General features: G+C 36.1%; 1 protein-coding gene across 1 annotated transcript in view; it reads left to right on the top strand.

The window, feature by feature from the left end:
* FZD3 (frizzled class receptor 3) overlaps nt 1-1,579 on the top strand; it is a 55,892-nt gene extending 54,313 nt beyond the window's left edge. The window contains exon 7 of the mRNA XM_012807700.2: nt 1,366-1,579. Coding sequence (XP_012663154.1) covers nt 1,366-1,579 — 214 coding nt within the window. The remainder of the gene's footprint in view (nt 1-1,365) is intronic.
* Nucleotides 1,580-14,002: the final 12,423 nt, after the last annotated feature.

Raw genomic sequence — 14,002 nt, 5'->3', positions numbered from 1 at the left:
CAACGCCCGGCCATTTTTTGGTTGCAGCCATCATTGTTGTTTGGTGGGCCAGGGCTGGGGATTCGAACCCGCCACCTTAGGTGTATGTGGCTGGCGCCCTAGCCGCTCGAGCCACAGGCGCCGAGCCAAAATAGCTGAGTGTTAATGACAGGCACCTGTAGTCCCAATTTCTGAGGCGAGTAGTGAGACTCTGTCTCTAAGAAAAAAATAATAATAATTTTTAAAGGACTTCTCAATTTTTAAGCTCTGTGATCTAATGAAAATATTACTAGACAAACTGCTATAAGACTTAGAAGGTCACCTCAGTAGTATATGAATCTATCTTTAAAATGTTTAAATTTTATAATCCACACTGAGTCATGAACTTATTAAAGAATAGTAGGTGAATACTTTTTGACAGTAAGTCAAAGGTGCTTGTCTTTAGTTCTTTTGATGACTATTAAAAGTCAGCCTGCTATAATCTGTTTTTAGAAATGTTACTTAATATATTAATTAAAGTTAGAAATTATACTCAGCTTTCTTTGAGTTTTAATATCCTTCTTCTTGATTCTCAGGGGCAAGGCCACATTTCTGTTCTTGTTCCTCCTCTTCCTGAACCCACCCCATTGCTCAGAACTTTTTTTTTTGAGACAGAGTCTCACTTTGTCACCCTTGGGAGATTGCTGTGGCATCATACCTCACAGCAATCTCAAGCTCTTGGGCTCAAGCAATTCTCTTGACTCAGCCTCCGTAGTAGCTGGGACCACAGACACTTGCCACAAAGCCTGGCTATTTTTAGAGATGCGGTCTCACTCTTCCTCAGGCTGGTGTTGAACCTGCGAGCTCAAGCGGTCCACCTGCCTTGGCCACCCAGAGTGCTAGGATTACAGGCATGAGCTACTGCGCCCAGCCCTGCTCAAAACTCTTTTCTTTTGGCCATCTCAGGAGTTGTGTAGTGTTAATAAAATTAGTCTAAATAATCAGAATTTTATTACTGGTTTCCTAGTCATTTCACTTAATGGGGCACTTTCATGAAAAAAAATTTTTTTTTTTTTGAGACGGAGCCTCAAGCTATCCCCCTGGGTAGAGTGCCATGGCATCACGCTCACAGCAACCTCCAACTTCTGGGCTCAAGCGAGTCTCCTGCCTTAGCCTCCCAAGTAGCTAGGACTGCAGGCGCCCGCCACAACGCCTGGCCATTTTTTGGTTGTAGCCATCATTGTTGTTTGGCAGGCCCGGGCTGGGGATTCGAACCCGCCACCTTAGGTGTATGTGGCTGGCACCTTAGCCGCTTGAGCCACAGGCGCCGAGCCATTCATGAAAATTATTAATGTTATTTTATAGTGTGTTCTGTTACTCACCTCAAAATAAACTCTCTTGTATCAGGTACACGCCCTGCAGTTACAGAGGAATGGAGGAGAGACTACCTCATGGCAGTATGTCACGACTCACGGATCACTCCAGGCACAGCAGTTCTCATCGCCTCAATGAACAGTCACGACATAGTAGCATCAGAGATCTCAGTAACAATCCCATGACTCACATCACACATGGCACCAGCATGAATCGAGTTATTGAAGAAGATGGAACCAGTGCTTAATTTGTCTTGTCTAAGGTGGAAAACTTGTGCTGTTTAAAGAGATTTTATTCTTTGCCTTTGCGTGACTGATAGCTGTGACTCGCTGTTACGCTTTCAGTCAGATACAGATTGTATCCATTAGAAAGGTAAATTTTTGCTATTTATATTGCTTTAAAGTTGGAACATTAAGGCATCCAAAACACTTAGAATTATATCATCACAAAAGTAATTCTTGCTAGGTTATAAAGAGATAATTATTTGTCTGGTAAGCATTTTTATAAACCCACTTATTTTATATTTAGAAAAATCCCAAATGTGTGGTGACTGCTTTGTAGTGAACTTTCATATAATATGAACTAGTTGTGAGATATCATTCTGGTAGCTCAGTTAATAAAACAATTTCAGACTTAAAGAAATTTTCTATGCAAGGTGTGTTTCTCAGATGAATATTAGGAATTTGTAGTTTTATTTCCACTAAATGAAAGAAGATCTGTGTTTTTAAACTGTAGGAGAATTTGATACATCAGCAAGGGTATTTTAGCTAGCAGAATGTAAGTGCAACAGAAGAATCAGGTTAGTCTATAGAAGGTTCTCAAAATTCTATCAAAATAACATTCAGGATTTGGATTGGCAGTGGAATAAAGCAGAGATGGGCATTTTTTCCCTATAATTGTAATGTTTTTATAGCTTTTGTAAATACTACTTTTACTGGCTGTGTTTTTGTAACTTATCCATATGCATGATGGAAACATTTAATTTGTAGCCATCTTTTCCCATGTAATAGTATTGATTCATGGAGAACTTTATATTCAGATTTGCTCCATTGAGGCATGTAATAAGTATCACACATTATAAGGTTTTTTGTGGTAACCACAATTACAAAGTGGCAAAATATTTTCTCTGTATTCATTGTTGTATTTTTCTACAGTGAGATATGATCTTGCCAAAGCCACCAGACCTTGGTATCCAGGCCCCTCCTATAGTGAGTTGATTGTCTGCACTTGTATTGCCCAGTAGCCAAGTAAGCTACAGCTTTTACTCTATAACCTTATTTCAGATTTTGGATCATTCTTGTTTACAGCTGAAACATATATATAACCTAAGTCAAAAGTGGTGATTAATTTGGATATCTGAAAAACATTGTGGCTAAATGAAGCATGATTAGTCTTAACTATGAGTATCTTTTAATCTTAAAAATATCAAGTAAAATATGTTTGACATTTTATCTTGTAATGTTTAAATACTTTACAGTATAAACTGTGAACGTTGTTAGGCATGGAATTGATCAAAAGGGAAAGAAGAATTCTGATAAATGGTTGATATGTTGAAAAAGCACATTTTAAAAAGTGGTCCTCAGCCCTGACTGCAGGTAAGAGTCACTTGGGAAGCTTCTGATGCCCAGCACCTTCCTCTTCCTCAGGTGAGAACTGGTAGTTTCTTTTTGAGGCCTCCTGTTGATGCTAATCTGTAGCCTGGCTTGAAATCCATTGCTTTAAATCACCAGAACATCTAGCTGGATCCAATGTTACGTTTTTATATCATTACCTAGCATTCAGTTGTTCTCCATGTTATCATTCACTATAAAATATAGAATTTGGGGCTCCACTCTTATTCAGTAAGTCAAAGGTAGTAGGACTTTAAAGTCTATAGTTAGAAAAATACGACACTTGATTCTAATGTAGGTAATTGAAGAGTTACACTTTGAAGAATCATTCTAGAGTCTAAGAGCCTGGTTCTGCCATATGCTAGTTTCTGACCTTGAACAAGTCAACTCTGAGCCTCGGTTACCTTGTTTGTAAATGAAGATAGAAGATAAATACCTACTCTACCTACCTCATAAAGCCAAATTAAGATCAAATGAAAAAAAAAGTCACATGAAAGCTTGTTGAAGGAATTACAATACTGTGGATTTAAGAGATTCATTTGAGGACTACTGTAGTACGTTCCTCAACATTGTTAAATTCACATCTGCTTTTCTCTCAGATTTACAAGAAAAACTATCAAGAAATTAGGCATTAAAAAAGAATCTTTCAGCTGGCAGAAAAATTAATTTTCTAATAGTAATAATTTGTCATGTTGTGTCTTTAGAAAAACACATGTGTATCTTAATGTGAATTATTAATTCTTATTTATAGCATATATTTGAACATCTGGCCCAAAATGTTCTTCTTTTTGTCTATCTTCATTGCTTTTCTCCGTGGAACTGGAGTTAGCACTTAAGGTGCAGGCAGGGTCTAAATTCTCTCATAACTGACAATTAGTAAATCTTTACTCTGAAAGCCAAACTTATAACAGTTCATTTATAAATAAATCAAAAGTTCATGAAGCTTTCATCTTAAGAATCTCTCCTAAGAACAGCATGAAAATACCAAAACAAACATTCACAAACAAAAATAAGAAGTTAAAATAGAAGATACCAATTTGAGCTCAAAGATGTTGTCATCCATTGCCATCTGCATTATATTATCAGCTGCCAAAATGCTAATTGGTTTTCTTGTACAAGTGGGCCAAGTATGTAGACAGTTACGAAAATCTTATCTAAGCTTCCAGATTTCTATATATTCATTTGTATCTTCTAAATTAATTCTTGGCATATATGTGAATGTTATATTGACTTTTCAGTTAATTTCAATAAGTATCTTTTTTCCACAAAGTTTATGTAGGATTGTTGATTCATTATTTTAAATGACAGTTTTTAGCTTGGGCTGCATTACATATCAATTTAGTTTTCCAACTTCAGAATTTTTTATTTTGAAAAGACAGTTGAAAAACCATAGCAAAATAGCAATTTCAAGTCTCAACTAGCTTAAACTAATTTGAACAAGTTTGGACAGTCTTCCGACCATATGTTTAACTTTCATTTGTGTTTTGATTGGCATATAATAATGTTTAATGTTTTATTCATTCAGTTGACAACTGAGAAAATAATAGTTCTACTAAAATGTTAATATATTAGCTAAAGATTTCAAAAGTACTTTGATTTCAGCAATATTGTTTTATTTAGTAATTGGGCAAAAGATCCAAGACAAATATTTAAGTTCAAAATAATAATTTGTTTCAAAGCACAATTGGTCAATAACTCACCTGGCACAGGGCTTATATAAGTTTTTCAATAAATATTTAATAAACAACTCATGTCACACAACTCACTTTTACCCTAGTAGTGGGTCTCACTTCAAAGAAATTTGAAAGATCTAAATTTAAACTATGTGAAATAAAGCCTCTGCTTTCCCAGAATATGGTGTGGCAGGTAATAAGAATTGTAAATTATACGAAATGAAGCTTATTTGTCTTGGAGTAACAGTCCATATCACTATTTTATAATAATTAAGGAAATATATATACAAACATGTACCAATCCTTTTAATTAATATTAAAATATGAACAGTGATTCTTAGAAGTAAGTAATTAGGCTCCTGCGAATCCTATGCTAAATTCGATCTTTCAGCTGGGTGAATGAATATTCAAACAAACCTTTCTTTTTTCAGCTGCTACTTAGAGCAGATTTATAACAATTCTAGTAATCTCTTCAAATTAGAAAAATTTACTTCATTTTAACCTACCTCATCAAGTTTTTTTGTGATTATAGCTGGAAATAATGGAAATTGTACCCACCTTAGTTTAGGCTGTATCTTTGTGAAATAAAAGGGACTACTTAATTTTTTTAAATAAAATAGTGGATCATTTGCTAGGGCTTAGAAATAGTGGTGTACCACACTTCCATTAGGATGATATTTATGTTGCTTTTTCACAAGCCAAAGGCACATTTACATATTACCCTATTTGGATGACTTACATAGTCTAGTGGAATGAAAGTCCCCTGGGCTAGCTATTCACAGACTCATGATTATGACATCTACTGGACCAGTAATTTGATTTCTCTTAGTCTCTGTGGCCTGAGTGTAAAATGAGGATACAGTAATTTTTGGCCCCAGTCTGTGTCACTGGATATTGTGAGGATCAGATGAGAAAATTTATTATAATGCTGTGTAAACTATAAATTGTTCTACTGATAATATTTGTTTTTGTTAGAATTTGGGGGTTTGTAGAAAAAGAGGATATGGTCTTCACTAATATTTATTTGTAGCACTAACAGTAAAATAGGCAATCAGACCAGTATTCATTTGTTACAGTCTTTAAATCAATGATCCGATTAACTTTTAAACATCAGGGTTTTTTCCCAAGAGTGGCTATGCTCTTAAATTGTATTTGCTCATTAAGACATGTTATACCAGAGTGTGCTGCAAATTTTATAGGGTTGAATTTGTAAGTCACTTCTAACAGAAATTTGGGGATCTCCATTATATTTTTCTTTTTATATGGAATTGTACAAGTATATTAGCTTGACTTGACTGAAATTTATAAAAAATACATAAAGAAGAATGTAGGCCCTGTAACTTTTTTTTCTTTGAGAACTTTTATGTACCTAATTCTTTCTGATACCCAGATTTTGGAAAGGTGATTACTATAACTTACTGGTTTTCATCATGGCAGAAGTTAAGTCACAACACTATTGGAATTGTTTGTATACATATAATTAATTGTTTTAACCTGTGCAAAGTAAGAATTTTTCTCCATTCACACTCAAACAAGGATAGCATTTTTATACAACTGATTTATAAAGAAAATCATTATTTTAAACTTACTTTATGCCTTTTTACAACAGATAAAGTGTTTACATTTAATTTTCCTAGTAGCTATATAATTTTATACATTTTTAAATGTAATTTGACCTATCTTACATGAAAATATTGACATCTCTTTATAATTTAATTCTTTTCTTTTTTTGTTCCATTTATATGAATTTAGGGAAAGGAATAGGAAGACTATTCTTCCATCTGTTCTCTTGGATTTGGGGGAGTTTTTTTTTCTAATTTTAACTTTTCAATTTTAAATAGATGGTTCCTTAGTAAGCAAATTGTTACTGGATTACAGTTTTCTCTCAGGATCCAAATCTTCTAGGAAAGAAAATGTTAAGGTCTTTCCAGAACCAGCCATCTTTGTAGATGTTCCTTTTTGGTTGATTTATAGAAGTTTTATATAAGTTAATAAACATAGTTCTTTCTCTGTTATCTCTAAAGAGAAAGCAACATTTTATGGCCATAAAGATTAAAAAACTGAAGTTTTCACTTCTATCTTAGTCAACCCCCCAGCCAGTGTCTTACTTTCTGTAAGCCGGAGTAGTTCAATCCATTTAGATGTATTGAAAAATAATTTCCTTCAGATTGTGTTTTGTTTTTTTTTAAATCACCTATTTCAGGCAGTCTGTCATGTTTTCCCTTGGACATTTTCATTGGAATATCGCATCCCACATAATTTACTCCTATTTTATTGGCCACTGTCACCAGTTTTCCTGACTTTGTTACCTTATAATAATTTAAATTTTGAAGTTTTGGTGTCTCAAATTTTGCTAACTACCATTCACTAATAAACTTAGTATTTTTAAGATTTTTTAAGCTTGTTATTTTGTCATATTTCCTGAAATAGGGTGAATTACTTTATTCTTAGTATCGTAGCCTTAAGATTTTTCTTATGTAAGTCAGCTTGTCTGTATAGGCTAACTTAACAATTACTCCAGTCTTAGAGTTTAATAGCTTTTATTTTCTAAATTGACAGGGCATTTTTTTAATGATTACTAAAAATACATTATTATATTTTTAAACTGGATTTCAAGTCAGGAAACCCGAGTTCTTATCTTGCCTCTCTCTTTTCAATTACCTGTATAACTTGTGGACAAGGCATTTTACCTCTTGGAGCCTCCTTCGTAATCATTATTCTGGCCTCACTACTTTTTCTTTTTTTTGAGACAGAGTCTTACTATGTCACCCTCAGAAGAGTGCCCTGGCGTCATAGCTCACAGCAACTTCCAACCCTTGGGCTTAAGTGATTTCTCTTGCCTCAGCCTCCCAAGTATCTGGGACTACAGGTGCCCATCACAATGCCCTGTTATTTTTGTGTGTGTGTTATTGCAGTTGTTTGGCTATCTGGGGCCGGGTTCAAACATGCCATCCTAGGTGTATGTGGCTGGTACCAAAACCGCTATGTTATGGGCACTGAGCCTCTGGCCTCACTCCTATTCTTTTTTTTTGGTGAGGGGAGACGAAAGAGTCTTACTCTGTCTCCCCAGCTAGAATGCAGCACTGCAATCAGTTCACTGCAACTACTATTCCTGGGCTCAAGCAATTCTCTTGTCTCAGCCTCCCAAGTAGCTGGGACAACAAGGGGCACGACACCACACCTAGCTAATTCTATTTTTGGTAGAGGTGGGGTCTTGCTTTTGTTCCTGAGCTCAAGCAATCTTCCTACCTCAGCCTTCCAGAGTGCTAGGAATATAGGTGTGAGCCACCAAGCCCTGCCTCACTTTTATTCCTATTATTCCTCCCATAAACTATATATACTAGATCAGCTTGTATGATAAATGCAATTAATGCTTTTAAAAAAATTCTGTCAAAGTCTAATATACATTTCAGTTACACTAAAAAATGTTTAGAAGCTCTAAGTCTGCTTAGCTTTAAGCTTACACATTTTAAACAAGAGAGCAAGGCACATTACATTTTTTTATCTTGTGTGGTTAATGTACACAATATCCCCACTCCCCTCAAGAAAGAGTATATCTAAAAGACACTTTGTTTTGTTTTGTTTTGTTTTTTCTAAAAGACACTTTGATGAGCACTGAATATTAAACCATTATGATACGATGTAAGGGGTGGCACCTGTGGCTCAAAGGAGTAGGGCGCCAGCCCCATATGCCAGAGGTGGTGGGTTCAAGCCCAGCCCCAGCCAAAAACTACAAAAAGAAACCCCCCAAAACAGTTCTACATATGGCTCGGCGCCTGTGGCTCAAGTGGCTAAGTCGCCAACCACATACACCTAAGGTGGCGGGTTCGAATCTAGCCGGGCCCGCCAAACAACAACAGCTGCAACCAAAAAATAGCTGGGCATTGTGGTGGGCACCTGTGATCCCAGCTACTTGGAAGGCAGAGGCAGGAGACTCGCTTGAGCTCAGGAGTTGGAGGTTGCTGTGAGTTGTGATGCTACTGCACTCTACCCAGGGGGACAGCTTGAGGCTCTGTCTCAAAAAAGAAAAAAATGATACCATGTAAGTGGATTGAATAGAAGTGAACACAAATACGTATTCTCCAAATTTCAGCAGTCTAAGAATATATATCACAGGCCTGATAATATGAAGAAAAACGTTTGGATTTACTTTTAAATTCAAAATTTTTGTGGTGGTTCTCCACAGGGAACCCTTAAAGGTGAAAAGGTAATCAGGTTACTACTAAAGGCAATATGTCTAGAATAGTCTCAGTATCTCTGCTCCCGCTGAGAGAATGGATTACCGCAGTTCAGGCCTGGTGAATCAAGAAGTGACATTCAGTAGTGATGTGTCCCAGCCACTAGGAAGGCTGAGGTGGGAGAAATGCTTGAGCCTAGGAGTTTGAGGCTGCAGTGAGCTGTGATCTCACCTCTGTGCCCCAGCCTGGGTGACAAAGCAAGACTCTGTCTCTAAAAAAAAATTATTATTATTCTTAAACTGCAGTTTAAGGTTTTTATTCTTAAAAACCTTTTTTATATATATATTTTTGAGACAGAGTCTCACTTTCTTCCCCCCAGTAGAGTGCTGTGACATTATAGCTCACAGCAACCTCAAACTCCTGGGCTCAACAGCCTCCCATGTAGATGGGACTACAGGTGCCCACCACAACACCCAGTTGGTTTTTAGAACCAGTGTCTTGCTCTTGCTCAGCTGGTCTTGTACTCATGAGCTCAAGCAATCCACACACCTCAGCCTCCCAGAGTGCTGGCATGATAGGTGTGAGCCTTGGCACTGACCTGCATTCTTAAAATCATTGAATAAAAATGGTTACCAGATTGCCAGGGACAAGTGACTCTTCTACTTTAAAAATTGTTAGAGATAATTGTGGGTTTTACTTGTAATTTTTTTCTATTTCCATAAAGGCTTCTCAATTACCATGTAATACAATGGAGAGATTCTGTTAGTTCCATCTCTCAGCAGGCTCATTTTCTATAACCCTGAGAGCCAGGCCAAGGAGGTTCCTGTTGCTGTTATAGATCATTGTCTTTGCTCTAATTGTCTACATTAGCTCAGACCCGTCTCTTGAACACTTCGGACTATTGATTCTAGTTTAAGTGCTGGGCTTGGGATCTGATGAATAGAAAAATATAGTGGAAAGTTAATATAGGAAGGTGTTTTGGCTTCTGATGGGATTTCTTTAGCTATACTTGATTCTTTGTCTTCTGCCATTTCACCAGATCAGGTAACTCTCTGGCTTCCAGAAATTAAATTAGATTCTCAGCCTTTCTCATTTAGAGATGACTCTGTGATAATGTCATTTTGATTGCCTGTAAAAACAACAACAAAAATTTATTGTCAGTTCTCTGGCTCTGCAAGTCTTTGTTATCACATTTGTTAAACCTGAATTTTCTACGTTTTGAAAATGGGATATTCTGTAAGATAAACCAAATAATCCTAGAGTGATTTATATTTATCCATCTATCATTTTCCTGTTTCTCTATTCCTCCCATCCTCAGTTTTGAAAAGGAAATTTACAAATGAAAACATGAGACAAGATGAAATAAAAGCACTATCTGGGGTTTAGGTACAATTATAACCTTGACACAGACTGTCCAAAAGCAATGCGTGAACCAAAACATTTATTTCTACCCCTGTAACATTCTGAAATTAAAAAAAAACAAAAAACAGGAAATTGGAAATCTACAAGTCTTCCCTAAGTTTGCCTCAGATAATTTTTCCCTGAACTAATCTTGTCAGACACAATTAATAAAAAATAATTTTATATATCTGAGACAAGGTCAACATGGTAGTTCTTTACATTGAGCTGATTAAAGGTATTTGCTTCTATTACTTAATCATGTTCTTTAAAATACTTAATCATGTTCTTTAAAATAATGTATTTTCTTTTTCTGTGAACTTAAAATTTTTAAAATCATAATATTTTCATTCCAAAATGAAAATATTAATGTAGACGTTCTTTTGTTACCAGGTGCTATGTCTACCTTAGCTGGGATTTGCCAGCCTACTCCTGAATTTTTTTATCATTCATCATTTTATAATACTTCCCTAGAATCACCCCCTCTCACGTCCTAATGCCATCTTCAAACAACTTTTCTGTTTTTATTTTCAAATGCCATATTTTGTTTCTTAGTTTTGTTTTCTCATTGAAGTTTAGAAGTATTATGTATATGAAGGAGTGATCGTAATTTAGACATTTACTTTGTTTTTGTTTTTTTTTTTTTGGAGACAGAGCCTCAAGCTGTTGCCCTGGGTATAGAGTGCTGTGGCATCACAGCTCACGGCAACCTCCAACTCCTGGGCTTAAGCGATTCTCTTGCCTCAGCCTCCCAAGTAGCTGGGACTACAGTCACCTGCCACAATGCCCAGCTATTTTTTGGTTGTAGTTGTCATTGTTGCTTGGCAGGCCCGGGCTGGATTCAAACCTGCCAGCTTCTTAGCCACTTGCCCTATAGGTGCCGAGCCTAGACATTTGCTTTGGCATGATAAAGAGATCGCTGCCACCATCCCTTTCCCCAGCCCCATAAGGAAAAGTTTGTCACAACTCGGTAGCTATTAAATTGTCTTATTTTTTCATTTAAAAGAAACAGTGAAAGCTGTTTACTCAAAATTTAAAATTTTTAAGTAAAATCTTTTTCTGTATTTTAATCTGATAGTGAATTTGGGGGGTTATATGTCTACAATTAATGGTAATTATTAGTTCTGTAATTGTGATAAAGCACGTATTTAATATGACTGTTCAAGACTTTTTTGTTTTGTTTTCTTAACTTTGTACAGCATTATGTATGTTAGATTATTGTGATCATATCTCAGCAGAAAGATAGTCCTATAGATCAGCTGTTCTGAGAATCAGGCCCAGGAGGTACTTGCTACATGGTCAGAGACGAATAATACAGTATTATTCAGAACTGTGTGAAATTGCTGATTTTCCTGGTCAAAAATGATCAAATGTTAGCAATTTCATGATATATACTCAAGAAACAACCAAAAGATCTTCTAGAACAGGCATATTAACTTCTCATGCCAAGTCTTTTCATCCAGCTATCAGGCTTTATAAAGGAGACTATAGATAATCTCAAGTTTTATCAGGAAAATTCTCCTTTGTTTTGTTATTAGATTCCCCAGTTTTCAAAGATACTTCATCAAAATAACTCCCTAATAGAAGCAAATACCTTTTGAGAACTAAATACATAAATTCCATAAGCCTTTCATTCTGTGTAGTTTTTAAGCTTCTGTAACCTAAGATATTGTTATATATCAAGGGATTAATCTATAAATATCACTCAGAGGCAAAATAATTTTTTCCCTTCACATTTAACACGGAATTGAATTTTGCTAACTACAGAATTGTATCCTCTTGGAAGGTATTCTGAAGTAATAAATGCTACTGTGTTACATAATCAACAAACTTGTTGCCATAAAAGTCTATTTAAAGATTTTCTTTTATACCTATGTTCCAGGTTATAAGAATAAAAGTATATGTATATAAAAACACATGTAGAAATAAGAAGCTCCTATGCAGGAAATTCCCAATTTTACAATCAAAAGATTGTAAATTGGGTTGCTCCAAATTCAGACATCTTATATAAATAATAATATTATGAATATATGAATAATAAGGGTAACAGGTTAGCCAGTAAAAGCTAATCTCGTGTATTTTTTTTTTTTTTTTAATATTTTATTTATTTATTTATTTTGGTGGGGGCTGGGTTTGAACCTGCCACCTCTGGTATATGGGGCTGGCGTCCTACCCCTTTGAGCCACAGGTGCCGCCCTAATCTCGTGTATTATAAGATTACTCTGGGTGTCTTAGTTTTGGATAAATTTTTATAATGGAGAAAGTTCAATCTCAGTAATTGCTTGGTACCCTTCTAGGTAATATGCTCACTACACCCTAAGCCTTGCCCACATTTATCCCCTTTCCATGTGACTAGTTCCTCAAATGCTGCATTCCCCCCAAGCCTTCCTGCCCACCTTCAGTCCCCAGGCGTCTTTGTCCATACTGCCAAGGTAGAACCTTTCTCAAGTGTCAGAAGGAAATTCATATTGAGAGTGTTAGTGATGACTACAGCCCTTTTATCTCTTTTGAAGAGAAGTCAGCATTAAAATCAAACACATTATTAGCACAAATTAATTTTGATGAGTAGAATATTAAGTTTTAAAACAAAAGCGAAAGTAATTTAATTAGTGTTGGGAGACTATTTTGAGTCAAGAGATGCCATTAAGTGACATAACTTGGAAATACGCCCCCTTGCTTTTCCCAAACCCAGGTGATGTCTGAAAATGCTATTTGCAGTGACCTTGAGGAAGGGAGCTAGTCATTTAAATTTATGGGTCGTGTGAAGTCAAGGCCAGCTGATCCTGTTTTTCTCTTTTAATTCAAGGACGATGTCCGGTTGGTCCTAGACCTTCAACCCTATCCTACCTGATATCACAGCTTGGTCTGTCTTCCAGCTCTGCTCATCGACACTAAATTTACAGATGAGCACTGTCCATGCTTGTTTAAAGAAAAATCTTTCCCATTTTACTGTCGTAGACAACTTTTCACAAGATACAAAGGTAGAAATATTCCTTTTTCTTTTTTTTTGAGATAGAGTCTCACTATGTTGCCCTCAGTAGATTGCTGTGGCATCACAGCTCACAGCAATCTTCAGTTCTTGGGCTTAAGCAGTTCTCTTGCCTCAGCCTCCCAAATAGCTGGGACTACAGGTGCCTGTCAAAATGCCCAGCTAGTTTTTTGTTGCATTGTCATTGTTGGTTAGCTGGCCTGGGCAGGGTTTGAACCCGCCAGCCTCAGTGCATATGGCCAGTGCTGTAACAGCTGTGCTATGGGCACCAAACCCCTTTTTCATTATTTTAAAAATTATTTTTAAATAACTAACACTTAGCAATTTAGTTTTTCAAACCCTAGTCTTAGTTCCTGAGGTGATTCTAAATTGATTCTAAAAATTTAATCTTTATCATATAAATGCCTAGTTAGAAAGTGGTTTGTACTTTGTGGCATTCGTTTGTCATGTCTATTTTTGATATGTTCATTAAAACTGTTCATTTCTAAATGCGTGGAAAATTGCTGTTGTTGGGATATGTCTAGGGCAAGCGCGCCTGGCCGGAGCGTGTGCTGCTGGCACACCAGCGGGATGTGCTGTGCACCCGCTCCCCGAGGTTTATTTTGCTTACAGTAGATTGATGTCAGTTTTTGTAAATGGTTTTTCTTAGCACTTTAACTGTGAGTGTACAAACTGATTTTAAATGTAGTGGTTGTATATTTTGGTTATAAATCAGAAATTTTTAATAAAATTAAATGATTTGTTCTCTTTTCTGTTCTGAGTACCTGATTGAATATAATTTTCTACATCATCTCCCAGGCCTTTTATCTCAACAGCCTAGTT

The sequence above is a fragment of the Otolemur garnettii genome, unplaced genomic scaffold, assembly GCF_000181295.1.
Source record: "Otolemur garnettii isolate 467f Iridium unplaced genomic scaffold, OtoGar3 scaffold00074, whole genome shotgun sequence".
NCBI lineage: Eukaryota > Metazoa > Chordata > Mammalia > Primates > Galagidae > Otolemur > Otolemur garnettii.
The sequence above is the reverse complement of the archived record's forward strand: the minus strand, read 5'-3'. Positions and strand labels throughout refer to the sequence as shown.